Genomic DNA, 17,335 nt, shown 5'->3' with positions numbered 1-17,335 from the left:
GCCGCACTCCCGCGACGATGCTGCCGCGGGTCGGTCGCTGCCGCCCGGCTCCGGCCGCCTGGCTCCGGCTGCTGCTGCTGGCGGCGGCGCTGGCGCGGCCGGCGCTGCCCGAGGTGCTGTTCCGCTGCCCGCCCTGCTCCGCCGAGCGCCTGGCCGCCTGCGCCCCGGCCGCCGCCTGCCCGGAGCTGGTGCGGGAGCCCGGCTGCGGCTGCTGCCCGGTCTGCGCCCGCCTGGAGAGCCAGTCGTGCGGGGTGTACACGCCGCGCTGCGCCGCCGGCCTGCGCTGCTACCCGCACCCCGGCGCCGAGCTGCCGCTGCAGGCGCTGGTGCAGGGCCAGGGCACCTGCGCCCGGAGACGGGACGCCGCCGAGTACGGGGCCAGCGCCGAGCCGGGCGCAGGTGAGCGGAGCCGGGGGGGGCAGGTGGGGGGGGCCGGGACAGCGGGGGGGGGGAGCGCAGGTGAGGGGAGCCGGGGGGGGCAGGTGAGGGGAGCCGGGGGGGGCGGGACAGCGGGGGGGGAGCGCAGGTGAGGGGAGCCGGGGGGGGCGGGACAGCGGGGGGGGGGCGCAGGTGAGGGGAGCCGGGGGGGCAGGTGAGGGGAGCCGGGGGGGAGGGCGGGACAGCGGGGGGGGGCGCAGGTGAGGGGAGCCGGGGGGGGCGGGACAGCGGGGGGGGGAGCGCAGGTGAGGGGAGCCGGGGGGGCAGGTGAGGTGAGTGGGACGGAGGGGGGAGCGCAGGTGAGCGGAGCCGGGGGGGGCGGGACAGCTGGGGGGGGAGCGCAGGTGAGGGGAGCCGGGGGGCGCAGGTGAGGGGAGCCGGGGGGGGCCGGGACAGCGGGGGGGGCGCAGGTGAGGGGAGCGGGGGGGGCGCAGGTGAGGTGAGTGGGACGGAGGGGGGAGCGCAGGTGAGCGGAGCTGGGGGGGCGGGACAGCGGGGGGGGAGGGCAGGTGAGGGGAGCCGGGGGGGCGCAGGTGAGGTGAGTGGGACGGAGGGGGGAGCGCAGGTGAGCAGAGCCGGGGGGGCGGGACAGCGGGGGGGGCGCAGGTGAGGGGAGCCGGGGGGGGCGGGACAGCGGGGGGGGCGCAGGTGAGGGGAGCCGGGGGGGGCGGGACAGCGGGGGGGGCGCAGGTGAGGTGAGTGGGACGGAGGGGGGAGCGCAGGTGAGCAGAGCCGGGGGGGCGGGACAGCGGGGGGGGAGCGCAGGTGAGGGGAGCCGGGGGGGCGCAGGTGAGGGGAGTGGGACAGTGGGGGGGCGCGCAGGTGAGGGGAGCGGGGGGGCGGGGCAGCGGGGGGGACGCAGGTGAGGGGTGGTGAGGGGAGCCTGGGACGCGCAGGTGAGGGGAGTGGGACAGTGGGGGGGCGCGCAGGTGAGGGGGGCGGGACAGTAGGGGGCACGCAGGTGAGTGGAGCAGGGGCGGGACAGTGGGGGGGCATGCAGGTGAGCGGAGTTGGGGGGGCGCGACAGCGGGGGGGGCGCAGGTGCCCGGAGCCCAGGAGGGTGGGATGGTGGGGGGGCATGTGAGGGGAGTCGGGCTGTGGGACCCCGGTGGGGTGAGGTGAGGGGGTGTGGGTGTGCATGTGAGGGGATCCCAGTGGGTTGAGGGAAGCTGAGATGATGGGGAACCTGGAGGGGCAAGTGAGGGGAGTCTGAGGGGGCGGGGGCACTCCAGTGGGGCGAGGAGGACCCCAGTGGGGGAGGGGAGACAGGCTGAGGGGGAACCTGGGGGTTGGGTGAGGAGAGCTGAGGGGGAAGGGGACCCCAGTGGGGTGAGGCTGTCCAGGTGAGGGGGAACTTGGGGGGTGAGTGAGGAAAGCTCACTGTGGGCGAGCCAGGGGATGCAAGTGAGAGGGACCCCAGTGGGGAGAAGGGAGCTGAGGCAAGGGGACCCTGGGGGGGGCAGGTGAGGGAGATCTCAGTGTGGTGAAGGGAGCTAGGCTGAGGGGGAGTCCAGGGGGGTGGCTCAGGGGAAGCCCGAGGGAGGGGTAGTGAGGGGAGCTGGGCTGATGGGGAGCCTGGGGAGTGGATGAGGGGAGCCGGGGGGCGCGACTGCTGAGGGGAGCAATGAAACAGCCCCAGGTTGGCTGGCATGGGCCAGTAGTGGGTTTTTCTTTGCTGTGTAGACATACCCTGAGGGTACATTGCTAACACAATGGCTGTGTCTACACTGCCACTTTCAGCACTAAAACTTTAGTCGTTCAAGGTTGTGAAAAAACACCCCCCCCCCCCGCCCCCAAAGCGAAAAAAGCTTTAGTGCTGAAAAGCACTGTTATAGACAGCGCTTTATCGCCGGGATAAAGCTACCACCCTTCGTTAGGAGTGGTTATTTTTTATCACTGGGAGAGCTCTCCCCCGGGGATAAAGCGCGTCTACATTGCCCATGTCACAGTGCTGCCTGTTCTTGTTTGGAGCTTCTAGGTAGCATAAAGTGTGTAAAGATCTTTAGAAAGCCAGAACTCTTGAGAACACTGTTGATGTGAAATCTTGCTCAGCTTAAAGAAAACAAATGTCAATAGTCTGATTTTACACTCTCCAGAAAATTGTGGACACTTAGGTTTGTCATCTCGAGTTGACTTTCCAGTTTTTACTTGTGCTGTTAGAAGGGGGAGAGGGAGAGAAAAGCACAATAACTTCTGTACAAATGTAAGTGTAAGTAAGGGGTTTCCTTACTGAATGCTGTTTTCTTGCATTTGTGGGTTTCTCTCAGAGCTTTTGTTACTTCAGTGGGGTTTTTTGTCTGGTTTTAAGTTTCTTGTTTCCTTGCAGTTTGTGCAATTTTTTATATATATACATACAGACACACACACACACAATAACAAATTTTAAAAACACTTTAGTGCTCTGTATGTGTTACTCTGTAATGCCCATAGGGATAAATAATGGCAAATGGAGCAGAATAAAGCAAGCTGTTTTAATACTCAGAGCTGAGCATGTCTTTGCAAAAGGAGTTGGACATCCTCTTGCACCAAAGAGAGAAGGATTCAGTCATTTCGAGCTGCATAAGTTTTAACAGGTTGTTGCAACCATTGCGGGGGAGTTCCTAACAGCAGAAAAAACTGTCAGCTTCCCCTGATGTTCTTTTGTTGAAATTCATACTGTACCTTCTAGCTGCAACATGCACCCAAAATAAGGATGGAAGAGGTTTGTTTTTCCATTTCAAACAGTAACAGAGAACCATGAAATTCATTCTGCTCAGTTCTCAAGTTTGAGGAGTTGGGGAGAATCAAATTCTCTTTCAGCCGCTGATGTCAAATAGTTTGAAGCATGCTGTGTTGTGAGAGCAGTTTTCTCTTGCAAAAAGGCAGGTGCTGATCCTTCCTTTTTATGCATTTCAAGGAATTCACCCTGTCTTCACCCTTCCAGTTTGAAAAGTCTCCTTTTGCTGGTTGGGGATTGGAATGTGAAACTCATATGTTGCTCTTTAAATTAGAGGGTTGGCAAGTTATTTTATATCTGATGAGAGGCAGGAAGGTTGCCCAAGTGAAACAAGGAATAAGACTCTGAAAATTCTCCTGCTGTGGGATCCAGCATTGTTTAGTCTTCCAATTAGGTCTGCGATGCCAATCCAGAAATGGTTGTAGGCAGAAAGAAACATAAACCACCACACAGCTAGGAAACGTGCAGCGCTGCTCGTTGCACAAGGGGTTTGGAGTAATTTGAAGCTGTTGGGAATGTCGGAAGAAAATAGCAGTCAGTGAAAACCTGTGTGAGAATTTATAGATGCACCCTTGGGGCCTGATGCCACAGAGTGCGGAGTGCTCTCAACTCCCACAGAAGCTGGAAGCTGAGATGCTCAGCCCCTCGCAGGATCTGGTCTGCAGCAATAGTTTTGATGCCATTGAAATTGTACTCTTCTTTTACAGTTTATTTTACATCATTTTATAGTAAATTTTACGCTCTGCTCACTGTAACTGTATAAGCTAGGGAACAAATTTGTTGCCATCTATCTAAAGTGCTTATATGGCTCCCACCATATCTGAGGATCTCAGAATCTTTAACACATATATCCTTACAGCATCCTTGGGAGGTAGTTAAAATGCTGTTATCTCCATTTTACAGATGGGAAACCAAGGTACAGAGAGACTGAGTTGCCCAAAGTCACACAGGAAGCCTGTAGCAGAGCAGGGATTTGAACCTGGGGCTCCCAAAGGCCAATATAGCTAGACCATTCTTATTCTCTGATTGCTGTTCTAAAGACCATATGAAATGATTTGGTGAGTTTCAGTCTCTTTCTGAGAGGATGAGTGTCCAGATTGCTGTTTTTATTGAAATGTCTTTAGCCTTCCAGATCTTTCACAGTTTTCCAGAGGCTGTAGCAGCTAGTCTGATTCTTCTTATCATCTTTACAATTCTCATTCTTCAGTACTAGTCCTCCAAGGTCCGCAATTTTTTCCATTTCTTCTAGTTCTTTGTCTCTGAGTTTGACCTTTATCTCTTTCTTTTATCTTCCAGTGGTCATAAGTTTTGTCTTCTCTGTGCTGATCTTCAAACCAAATTTTCTGCTTTTCCAGTCTACCTGGTCAGTTGTTATCTATAAATCTTCCTCGGTCAAAGCTGTGAGGTCAATATCATTTCGTGAATCTACAAACAAAAATCAGCATACAGGAGACGACTGCCATGCTGATAACCGTTGTATCGGTTGGAATGCGGAAGTATGAGGAAAGCAGATGAACGAAAGATTTTGACCGCAGAAATAAGCTGACTTGGGGCATACTGAGAGTTTCAAGACTGTAGGAAATAAAAATGAAGAGATAGGAAAACAGAGGAAGAAATAACACTGTTACAGGAGATTCAAGAAAGATGACTGCAGTGGTTAGGACATGTGCCAAGAATGGACCCAGAAAGGATACCGTAGATGGCAATACATTCCTGTGTGCAAAGAACTAGAAATAGAGGAAGCTGTGAATCTGGCACCAGATAGAAAATGGTGGGAAGATTTAATTTGGCCCCATTGTCACTGTTGAGCTGATGGGTGTGAATCAAAGAGAAAGGAAAGAAGTGTTCAGATTACAAACACACAACTCCAGTCAAAATAATTGTCTTTCTCTTACACCGTTTTAGAGAGGCCAAGAACTGAATGGGCCATAGAGACTGTTCTTTTGCATTTTTGCCCTTAGAGGTGATCACTCCAGGGCAGGGGTGAGGCTCACTGGTAGGAGGCAGTGTAAGAGAAAGCTTGCTGTACTAATTCAGTGCATAGGAGTATGGGAATGAGAAATACTGGTTTTGCCATGTTGAATTTAAATTATTACTGGGACACCTAGGCAGTGTCTTCACTAGGACAAAAGGTGTGTTCCTAATCTGTGTTAGCTAATTTGAGGCAAAATCTTAGCTGGTTTGTAGTTTTCACACGTTAGCAGGTTGAAATAAAGACTATGGGGAGACTAGACTTTAACTTGACCAGCTAACGTGTGTGAAAACTACAAATTGCTTTGTCTTCTTCACTGGGATTTGATCTTGAGTTAGCTGACCCAAATGGAGAGAACATCTTTTTTTCCTTATTGCAGATTAGGCTTTAGGGTTAAACCATGCTTCTAATTCTGAAAAGTGGCTTTAAAGATGGTACTCTGCATTGTAGGGTTCCTTGTTTGTGTCTCAATTATTCTAGCTCAAATTTAGCAAAAAGACTGTTTTTCTAACTGCCAGAGCAGCAGAATCAGCTTGGGATCATGGGATGTAAAAGTCAACCTTTGTTTTTTCTGGCTCATGTATCATCACTAGTAATCAGGGCCTTGTGTACTTTGCAATTCCAAGTCCGTAGAAACTGTCACAGAATTCACCCTTTGCCACTGACTTATGCTCCAGAATATCAGCTTTCATTTAAAAATAAGTTTCTAGGTCTTACGATTGCAAAGCAATCCTTCCAAACGTTAACTAATCAGACAGCCTGAAACAATAGGTTGGAAAGGTGGAAACTGGCCCATTCACCTCAATAGGGTGTTAACTTTGAAAGCTAATAATACAAACATCAGCATCAGAATAGTTAACTTTTTCACCGTGGATCATTGTAACATCCAGCTATAGTGCTTATTTGACAAACTCCAAATGCCTCACATCCTTGAGGGCCAAAGACCAAAAAAAACTCCATCTTCCACCCAACAACTGCTAGACTACAGTTAAGCATTTTCAATCCAGATTTGTATCTCATATTGACAATTACAAATATAGAGGTAACATAAAATAAATTGACTGTACTATTAACTCGAAAAACACTGGGCAATGTAGTGAGGGTGTCTTTCATTTCCATCTTTGATCCAGTGAAGACCTCTGTGTTTTAATTTCTCTCAAGATGCTGCAAAATCTCCAGTCTTGTGCTGAAGTGCTGCAGAACGCAGGGCTCTTGCCACAAAAGTTAGGTTACACTTTGTGTGGACCACACATGAGTTTCCAGAAATTAAAATAACTTCAAATGGAATGTATTTAACCACTCTGTTGATGATGCATGAGCCAGAATAGAATACAGCTCATTCTCTCATCCTTGCTGTGTGGTGCTTCCAGAAGGTTGGTCATCTTCTTCGTATGGCTGATGTAGAGTAACTACTTTAATTTTACATTCAGATGGTTAAGCCAGATAATTGTGTCAGGAGTACCAGAGTGTATCACTGTGATGTCTCCTTTGTATTCGTGAATCGGGCATTGAGCAGTTCCATGATCTGTTCAGGGTGATCGCAGTCACACACTGGAGAGTCTTTAATTTTCCATTTGTGCAGCAAGTATGCGTATCTGCTACGATTTGTGCAGATGCAGTTTAGGGTTGCCCAGGAGCTTCGCAGGAAATCAAAGCCAGGGGTCTACTGCATCAGGTCTTTCTCAAGGTGTGTATTTGTGACTTCTTGTGAACTCAGTTTCGCTTTCCAAGCTTCATCAGATGTGAAGTTGCATTGGCGAAGGTTAAATGCATGGGTCCAGAAAGGCTTACATGACTTCAGGTGGTGGTGAGGGGCATTGTTAAGGTTCCGTTGGATGGGGAGATGTTCATTTTCCACGATCCCGAAGGGTTGAGGCATCACGGCGAATGGATGGGGGAGCAATGTGCGACAGAAGCGGCAGCCAAGGTGTTGGTGTCAACTTGAGGGTTCTAGTGATTCACTGCGTTGCAGTGTTCAGTTGGACATCAACAAGTTCTGGTCCATAAGGGTGCACAGAACTCGGCTACGGAGTATATCAGGACCATCACTGATCTCCGTATCACTGATGCTGATGCTCCCCAGCTTGTGCTTCCCAGTTTCTGGACCAGGTTGACCCCTGTTTTCATGTTGGCGGTTACCTTCTTCAGATGGTCGTGGAAGGTTTAGTGTGCGATCCAGCTTCACTTGGAGCAAGTAGTGGGTTGGTTAATCTATGTAAGCTTTTTTGGAGCAGGATGTGTCTGTACAGGACCTAGCACAATGGGACAACAAATAATAAATAATTATGAAGCAGCTCATTGAATATAACATAACAATTCCTGTCTCCACACACTTTCTCCTCACTGAGGTGACAGTGGTGGTTTGTAGGAAGGGGTGAAGATTTTGAAGACTTCAGGACGCTTACTAAAGAAGTGTTTTATTTTTGTCCTGTCCGTTGGCAAATGTTCTGTTTCCTCCTTGTCCCAAGAGGCAATTGTTTCTTTTCCTCTTGGTTCCAGTTTGTTGCTAACTAAAAGCGGTATTTGCTGAGGGAATAGTTAGAAGTTCTGGCTGAGAGAAACTTCATGTCATTTGTTTTATCCACATCCAGGAATTGAGCTTGGATAAACAATGAGAAGGGAGAACAGTGAAAAATGGAGCATAGGGGGTGTATTTATTTATGAAACTTTGCACTAGAGATTGTCAAATGATTAGCTGTGGTTTGTTTATCTGACTAGTATAGCCATTGCATTTGCTCACAAGTTATTCGTGAACATAATGTGATTTTTACAAATTTGTTTTTTTATTCTAATTGTTTACAGACTCTTTTGTACAAACATTTTAGCTGATAGAACTTCTTGTTTATGAATATTCAGAGTATTTGCTATTTGTGTCATATGCTAGCTCTTGTAAATCACATGATATTTTTTCTGTTCTTGACTGGTTGATCTTAGCTTCATGAAGAGGAGGAAGGCCAAATAAACCATTGGCACTTTGATTCTTTCAGAGAAATTATGTGAACACGTTAGGTAAAGAGAGAGAGAGAGAGACGCGCACAGATGGAATTAAAGTTTGAGGACATTGTAAAGCTTTTCTTTCATACTAGAAAGAGCATTGGATCCAGTTATGTACCTAGATCCAAGATTTAAAACCACCTAGGTTTTCTTTCTCTGACTGAGAAAGATAAGCTATATCTATAGGCAGTTTAGCAGACTTTACATGTGTTTGTTTCTTGTCCTAGTTGCACAAAGTAATTGTGTGTGTGTGTGTGTGTGTGTGTGTGTAGGTAGAACTGTTTTCAAAGGTGTTTTCACACACATTCACCTGGCTTTTCCTTGGTTGCTGCTGTGTTACATGTCTCATGCACAACAGTATTTAATGCATCTGCCAAGAGTATGAATTGAATCCGTTGGTCTCTTTTATTACACATTATCACCAGCTGCTCACATCTGTTAATAGTTGTAGATGTGTGCTCAGGCTTGCAGTTGCCAGTTGAGGCTTTAAATATATTGCTTTTTCTTGTTGGGTTAGCTGTATTAATGGCAGGTCTCTGGCCCAGGTAATCTGGGAAAGTGCTCTATTAATTGCCCCACTCCAAACAATAACATGCTGTTTCATATGTCTGCCAAATGCACTTATTTGCTCTAGGACTCTCGCACCCCTCTCAAAATTCACAACAATCGTTTGTATCAGGAAAACGTAATAGTTCTTGTACATGCATGGTCCAGTGTGAAAAGAGTGAAATATCTGTCATAACTGGGGTGTGCAGAGGTTAGGGGACAAACCCCTCCCCTTGTTGTATTGATGATATTAAGCAGTGTCTCATAGTAATTGCCTGGACTGTTTGGTCAAAAGCACGCATGATGAGTAAACAAGGCAGTTATAGCAAAACTAGAAGTAAAGTGAGGTCTGTGATTTCAAAGATTAGTCCCTGGAAAGATACTAGGGGACAACCCGAAGGTGGTCAGTTCCAGGAAAGCGTCATCCTCACACTCTGTTGTTTGTGGTAGTGGCAGAACACAGCGAACTGCTGCCCAGAAATACCAGTCTTATTTGCACAGGTTGATTGTGAAAAGCAGGAAGTCAGAGGCTAGGGGAGCCTTGTTTTGAGTATTTGTATATAGAAGATCTAGCAAATGTTCTTGTCCCAATACAGAAGGAGGCAGCAGAGTGTATCTGCAGCTGAGTCTGGAGGGGGTTAAACTGCTGGGAGAGAGAAAGATCATGTTACTACCACCACAGGGCAAGTTACTCCTAACGACATGAGGGTCACCTGTAGAATGGCCCTGGGAATAAAAATTACGGCACTTGACCTGCTCCCCTTTCCCCATGTGGCGGGTGAGAGCTTTGAGAAGCAGATGGCTGCTGCCTCTCCACTGCGACAGGTTCCAAGCCATTCCTTTTCTCCCCCTCCCCCCCCTTAAAAAGGCTGCCAGAACTTTGCCAAACAGTGCAGACTGTAATATGGCATGGCGTTGGGCAGTATGAGGGCGTGCCTCGCAATGCCTATGGTGTATCTGTTGCTCTTATTTAAACACCCTCTAATTTGTCAATTCGTTTCTAGTTAAGTGTACAGTCTCACTCGAGCCATGTACAGAGGTGCTATTCCCCGTCACCCACCCCGATCCAGGGAATGATGCTTCTTTGTATGCATCTCAGCTTCACGCTGACATATTTTTGCTGCCATATCACAATGCAAAATTATATCCAGTTTTAGGCCTGTCACCTTCACGCCACCTTCTTTGCCAGGCACTTTAGAACTGGGAAAGGAGCAAGTCAAATGACTACTCCTAAGGCTTGTACAGTGTCTCTCCATATTCAGTCACGTATGTTCTTGCCACATATGTATTGTGGCAATCTCCCTTGAAGGTGTTTTCTATGTGATTCGCCCGTTATTCATGGCATGAGCAAAAGTGAGAGCCGTAACTTTTCCCCAGAATTTATCCTTTGACCTGATGGTAGGCTGGTTTTCACCACAGGGAGCTTTACAGTATGCATTAATGGCAATTTCTTCACTCCTCAGAGAATTGTGTAAATACAATACCTCATTCTATGTGATTCACATAATACAGGCAGGTTTTTGGGACTGGGCTTGGAGGAGCAGGAGGATCTCTCCATTTGAAACTACAAAGGGGATTTGAGGGAGACAGTCTGGAGCTTCCTGAGCTGGAATTTGTCTAGGATGCCAAGGTTGATTTCTCATCTCTTAATGTCCCCAAACAATTTATATCTCCTGTAGGAATGGCATATCTAGCAGCAAAACACCAACCCTACACTATCCCCAGCCCTGGGGCTACCACTTCAAGCATCTCATTAAGATTTTCCTTTGTGGGTTCCTGTCCAAGGAACTGGCCAAGCCTAACCTTGTTTAGCCTCAGAGCTCTCTTACAGTAACACGCCAAAGTGGAATGGCTGCTGTAACATGATCTAATAAGGGTGAGGTGAAGGTTCCTTTTTAATGTTACTTAGAATTTTACACTCACTGCTTCAGTTTGTGTGAAAATCCAGGAAAAATTGAAAATGACGATCTGTTATTTTATTGTATTTATTATTTGATCAAATCCAGAGGCTAGCAAGTCCTTGTGTAGAGACCAGCAGAAAGCAAGGTCCTTCCTTTATGAGATTGCAATGGAAGTTAGCTATATTAAAAGAAAAGAGTTAGCAATCAAGGTACTTTCTTATGGAAAGAGATGGAATATTGGGCTAAATAACAATGATCCCAAATCACTTTTGCAAATGGTACAATAATGTTTCAGCATTTCAGCCATTATTCATAGCAAAGCTGCGTTGTGCCTCTTGGCTGGTAAAATTATGTATTTGCTGCCTAGTCTGTCTAGTCAAAGATTCTTGTGGCATTAATTCTTTTTTGAGGAGCACTTTCTTTGTATTTGATTACAGAACCAATAACTGGAGTCTGGTCAGTAGTGACGCTCTTTGTAGACTGTGCATGTGGGAATTGGGCTATGTTGAAATTAGTATTGTTTAGTCTTGCAGTTTTCTGTTCATACAACATCTCTGGAGGGATAGCAGAAATATAATGTTTTTCCTAGAAATTAATACTGTGTCCACATCATATTTGTGTTCAAAGACAATTTTTTGAGAATTTTATGTGAGATTTTGTAGCTTTTTCAGGCCATCCAGTAGATATGGCACATATAGCCCAGTTACATATTGTTGCAAATTTTTGACCACCATGTTTGTCAATATGTTGCAGGTCTTGGCCACTCAGAAATTTCACAAGGGGACAGTACTCATATCCTCCTGCTCCAAAGGCCTCTGCCACTTTAAATAAAGGAGAATCACCTTTAGCTACGAGAAGTATTGGATCTGTGATGCACAGTTGAGCAGTTCTGGTTCCATCCATTAGAGAACAGTGGTCTCACACAGACAGACTGAACCCTCTACACTCACAGCCCCTCTCCCAGACACACCAGTCCAGCGGTATATTTACATATTTCTAAACTCATCTTTGATTTAGGCAGCTGTAAAAAATGGCCATTATGAGCAGAATCACTGCAGTATTGGCAGTGTTGGATGCAACGTTTGACTTCATTCTGTTGGTAAGGAGTTAAACCGTGGTGCGGTTTGTGGGGAGATTGCATGCCAGACCTGTATATTTATAGTCAGAGCCTAGAGAGAGAGAAATCTGCTAGGTCCAAACTAGTCCATCTCTCTGGGGTCAGTCTAGGATGTCCCTCTACAGTATATTCTCAAGTGTTCTGTCCATTCTAGTTTTAATTGCCCCAGTGATAAAGCACTTTTGCAACCAGTCCATCCTAACAGATTCCTCTCACCTCAGTGTTAGAGGAGTTTTCCTGATAACCATCCTACATTTTCCTTTTGCCATTTCATAGTAAGACAGGACAGGCACTTAAGTCCCAAAGCACTGACAATATGCTTGTCTCAAGCTGGCCGGACAGTGCAATATGCAGTAGAGTGAGCTATCAAACTAATTTTTGTTATTTTCTGGGTGTCCTTCAGACCCTTATCAGAATTTAAAAGGTGATGCACACGCCTCTATTTCCTCTCTCCTCACCCGTTGCCTCTTCGTCTTCAATCTAGTGGCACTGCATCACAGCCACTTTGTCTGGAGGGGAGTCTCCAGAGCCTGTCATTGCTGCTCTGTGAAGTGTGATTATAACTCAGAATGTGATTCGAAAAATGGCATGGTGGGGCTCCATGTTTACTGGATCGATTTTTCTCTGTTTCTAAATACAAATATTTCTTTTTTCTAATTGCCAGCCCTGCGTATTCCACCTAGGACATGAGTGTCGAGCTGGGGTTTTGCATTGTCACCAGTAATAAAAGATTAAAAAATTGGAACTTGGAGATTTCTGATGTGTTTTCCAGAGTAGAATCCATCTCCTTCATGCAGAGCTCTGATTACTCTTTAGGGGTAACAGAGTAAAGGTAGTAAAAAATTATTTTTGTCAGTAAAATCAGCAGATTTAACTCAAAAAGAAAAGGAGTACATGTGGCACCTTAGAGACTAACTGATTTATTTGAGCATAAGCTTTCGTGAGCCACAGCTCACTTCATCGATGAAGTGCATCCGATGAAGTGAGCTGTGGCTCACGAAAGCTTATGCTGAAGTAAATTGGTTAGTCTCTAAGGTGCCACAAGTCCTCCTTTTCTTTTTGCGAATACAGACTAACAAGGCTGCTCCTCTGAAACCAGATTTAACTCAGATTACACATAGGAAGAATCTTACCGAGTAAGAAGATGCCATTCTGCATACTCGCTTACCTGACAATAACCACAGTTTAATTATCTGAAGGGATCTCTGCTGAGTAATGGGAGGCGCACTACCTTTCTTTCCTTCCTCCTCTGCCCCATTAGTGAAGTTACTCTGGATTTATGCTAGTATAACTGGGACCAGGATCGGGTTCACTGGGCCTGATTCTCCTCTCACTTACTGAGTCACGGACTTTAGTGGAGATGCTCCTGATTTGCATTCATGTCAGTGAGAGGAGAATCAAGCCCATTGCCTCTAAGTAGGATTCAGTTCCGTGTACCTGTTCCTTTAGAACACAGCCCTGGTCTACACTAGGACTTTAGGTCGAATTTAGCAGCATTAAATCGATGTAAACCTGCACCCGTCCACACGATGAAGCCCTTTATTTCGACTTAAAGGGCTCTTAAAATCGATTTCCTTACTCCACCCCTGACAAGTGGATTAGCGCTTAAATCGGCCTTGCCGGCTTGAATTTGGGGTACTGTGGACACAATTCGCCGTATTGGCCTCCGGGAGCTATCCCAGAGTGCTCCGTTGTGACCGCTCTGGACAGCACTCTCAACTCAGATGCACTGGCCAGGTAGACAGGAAAAGAACCGTGAACTTTTGAATCTCATTTCCTGTTTGGCCAGCGTGGCAAGCTGCAGGTGACCATGCAGAGCTCATCAGCAGAGGTGACCATGATGGAGTCCCAGAATCGCAAAAGAGCTCCAGCATGGACCGAACGGGAGGTACGGGATCTGATCGCTGTATGGGGAGAGGAATCCGTGCTATCAGAACTCCGTTCCAGTTTTCGAAATGCCAAAACCTTTGTCAAAATCTCCCAGGGCATGAAGGACAGAGGCCATAACAGGGACCCGAAGCAGTGCCGCGTGAAACTGAAGGAGCTGAGGCAAGCCTACCAGAGAGGCGAACGGCCGCTCCGGGTCAGAGCGCCAAACATGCCGCTTCTATGATGAGCTGCATGCCATTTTAGGGGGTTCAGCCACCACTACCCCAGCCGTGTTGTTTGACTCCTTCAATGGAGATGGAGGCAATACGGAAGCAGGTTTTGGGGACGAAGAAGATGATGATGATGATGATGAGGTTGTAGATAGCTCACAGCAAGCAAGCGGAGAAACCGGTTTTCCCGACAGCCAGGAACTGTTTCTCACCCTGGACCTGGAGCCAGTACCCCCCGAACCCACCCAAGGCTGCCTCCTGGACCCAGCAGGCAGAGAAGGGACCTCTGGTGAGTGTACCTTTTAAAATACTATACATGGTTTAAAAGCAAGCATGTGAAAGGATTACTTTGCCCTGGCATTCGCGGTTCTCCTGGATGTACTCCCAAAGCCTTTGCAAAAGGTTTCTGGGGAGGGCAGCCTTATTGCGTCCTTCATGGTAGGACACTTTACCACTCCAGGCCAGTAACACGTACTCGGGAATCATTGTAGAACAAACCATTGCAGTGTATGTTTGCTGGCATTCAAACAACATCCGTTCTTTATCTCTCTGTGTTATCCTCAGGAGAGTGAGATATAATTCATGGTCACCTGGTTGAAATAGAGTGCTTTTCTTCAGGGGACACTCAGAGGAGCCCGTTCCTGCTGGGCTGTTTGCCTGTGGCTAAACAGAAATGTTCCCCGCTGTTAGCCACAGGGAGGGGGGAAGGTTGAGGGGGTAGCCACGCGGTGGGGGGAGGCAAAATAAGACCTTGTAACGAAAGCACATGTGCTATGTATGTAATGTTAACAGCAAGGTTTACCCTGAAAGAGTGTAGCCACTGTTTTATAAAATGTCTTTTTAAATACCGCTGTCCCTTTTTTTTTCTCCACCAGCTGCATGTGTTTCAATGATCACAGGATCTTCTCCTTCCCAGAGGCTAGTGAAGCTTAGAAAGAAAAAAAAACGCACTCGCAATGAAATGTTCTCCGAGCTCATGCTGTCCTCCCACACTGACAGAGCACAGACGAATGCGTGGAGGCAAATAATGTCAGAGTGCAGGAAAGCACAAAATGACCGGGAGGAGAGGTGGCGGGCGGAAGAGAGTAAGTGAAGGGCTGAAGAGAGTAAGTGGCGGGCTGAAGACAGGGCTGAAGCTCAATTGTGGCGGCAGCGTGATGAGAGGAGGCAGGATTCAATGCTGAGGCTGCTAGAGGACCAAACCAGTATGCTCCAGTGTATGGTTGAGCTGCAGCAAAGGCAGCTGGAGCACAGACTGCCACTACAGCCCCTGTGTAACCAACCACCCTCCTCCCCAGGTTCCATAGCCTCCACAGCCAAACGCCCAAGAACGCGGTGGGGGGGCCTCCGGCCAACCAGCCACTCCACCACAGAGGATTGCCCAAAAAAAAGAAGGCTGTCATTCAATAAATTTTAAAGTTGTAAACTTTTAAAGTACTGTGTGGCATTTTCCTTCCCTCCTCCACCACCCCTCCTGGGCTACCTTGGTAGTCATCCCCCTATTTGTGTGATGAATGAATAAAGAATGCATGAATGTGAAGCAACAATGACTTTATTGCCTCTGCAAGCGGTGATTGAAGGGAGGAGGGGCGGGTGGTTAGCTTATAGGGAAGTAGAGTGAACCAAGGGGCGGGGGGTTTCATCAAGGAGAAACAAACAGAACTTTCACACCGTAGCCTGGCCAGTCATGAAACTGGTTTTCAAAACTTCTCTGATGCGTACCGCGCCCTCCTGTGCTCTTCTAACTGCCCTGGTGTCTGGCTGCGCGTAACCAGCAGCCAGGCGATTTGCCTCAACCTCCTACCCCGCCATAAACGTCTTCCCCCTTACTCTCACAGATATTGTGGAGCACACAGCAAGCAGTAATAACAGCGGGAATATTGGTTTTGCTGAGGTCTAAGCGAGTCAGTAAACTGCGCCAGCGTGCCTTTAAACGTCCAAATGCACATTCTACCACCATTCTGCACTTGCTCAGCCTGTAGTTGAACAGCTCCTGACCACTGTCCAGGCTGCCTGTGTACGGCTTCATGAGCCATGGCATTAAGGGGTAGGCTGGGTCCCCAAGGATACATATAGGCATTTCAACATCCCCAACAGTTATTTTCTGGTCTGGGAATAAAGTCCCTTCCTGCAGCTTTTGAAACAGACCAGTTCCTGAAGATGCGAGCATCATGCACCTTTCCCGGCCATCCCACGTTGATGTTGGTGAAACGTCCCTTGTGATCCACCAGGGCTTGCAGCACTATCGAAAAGTACCCCTTGCGGTTTATGTACTCGGCAGCTTGGTGCTCCGGTGCCAAGATAGGGATATGGGTTCCGTCTATAGCCCCACCACAGTTAGGGAATCCCATTGCAGCAAAGCCATCCACTATGACCTGCACATTTCCCAGGGTCACTACCCTTGATATCAGCAGATCTTTGATTGCGTGGGCTACTTATATCACAGCAGCCCCCACAGTAGATTTGTCCACTCCAAATTGATTCCCAACTGACCGGTAGCTGTCTCGCGTTGCAAGCTTCCACAGGGCTATCGCCACTCGCTTCTCAACTGTGAGGGCTGCTCTCATCTTGGTATTCATGCGCCTCAGGGCAGGGGAAAGCAAGTCACAAAGTTCCATGAAAGTGCCCTTACGCATGCAAAAGTTTCGCAGCCACTGGGAATCGTCCCAGACCTGCAACACTATGCGGTCCCACCAGTCTGTGCTTGTTTCCCGAGCCCAGAATCAGCGTTCCACAGCATGAACCTGCCCCATTAGCACCATGATGCATGCATTGTCAGGGCCCATGCTTTCAGAGAATTCTGTGTCCATGTCCTGATCACTCACGTGACCGCGCTGACGTCGCCTCCTCGCCTGGTATCGCTTTGCCAGGTTCTGGTGCTGCATATACTGCTGGATAATGCGTGTGGTGTTTAATGTGCTCCTAATTGCCAAAGTGAGCTGAGCGGCCTCCATGCTTGCCTTGGTACGGCATCCGCACAGAAAAAAGGCGCGGAATGATTGTCTGCCATTGCTCTGATGGAGGGAGGGGCGACTGATGACACGGCTTACAGGGTTGGCTTCAGGGAGCTAAAATCAACAAAGGGGGTGTCTTTACATCAAGGAGTATTTCAGGCAGGACTTCACGGAGGGTTCCAATAAGAAATGGTGCACCTAAGTTATTGTTCTTATTGGAACAAGGAGGTTAGCCTGGCCTCTGATTGATACATGGCTAGATTTACCTCGCTGCACCTTCTCTGTGAGTGACTGCAGTGTGACCTAGAGGAATGAGTCCCCTAGACAGGGGAGGAGGCAAATGAGTACAAAACAAATCTGGTCTGTTTCTTGTTTTGATCCACTCCATCTATCTTTTACATCTTTGGCTGGCAGCAGACGGTGCAGAAGGACTGCATGCCATCCACATCTCATGCCTGCCTGGCAGAAGATGGTACAATACGACTGCTAGCAATCCTCATCTCTTGCCTGCCTGGCAGAAGATGGTACGGTACGACTGCTAGCAATCTGTATCGCCTGCCTGCTCACCATAAGACGGTTCAATAGGACTGACTGCAGG

General features: G+C 48.2%; 1 protein-coding gene across 2 annotated transcripts in view; it reads left to right on the top strand.

Moving 5' to 3' along the window:
• Positions 1 to 2: 2 nt before the first annotated feature.
• IGFBP2 (insulin like growth factor binding protein 2) overlaps positions 3 to 17,335 on the top strand; it is a 109,567-nt gene continuing 92,234 nt past the window's right edge. For both annotated transcript variants that reach the window (XM_073304996.2, XM_073304997.2), the window contains exon 1: positions 3 to 399. In XM_073304996.2, the coding sequence (XP_073161097.1) occupies positions 18 to 399 (382 nt within the window). In that variant the 5' untranslated portion in view covers positions 3 to 17. The remainder of the gene's footprint in view (positions 400 to 17,335) is intronic.

The sequence above is a fragment of the Lepidochelys kempii genome, chromosome 11, assembly GCF_965140285.1.
Source record: "Lepidochelys kempii isolate rLepKem1 chromosome 11, rLepKem1.hap1, whole genome shotgun sequence".
Classification (NCBI taxonomy): domain Eukaryota; kingdom Metazoa; phylum Chordata; order Testudines; family Cheloniidae; genus Lepidochelys; species Lepidochelys kempii.
Note: the sequence above shows the minus strand (reverse complement) of the source record. Positions and strands in the feature narration are given on the sequence as shown.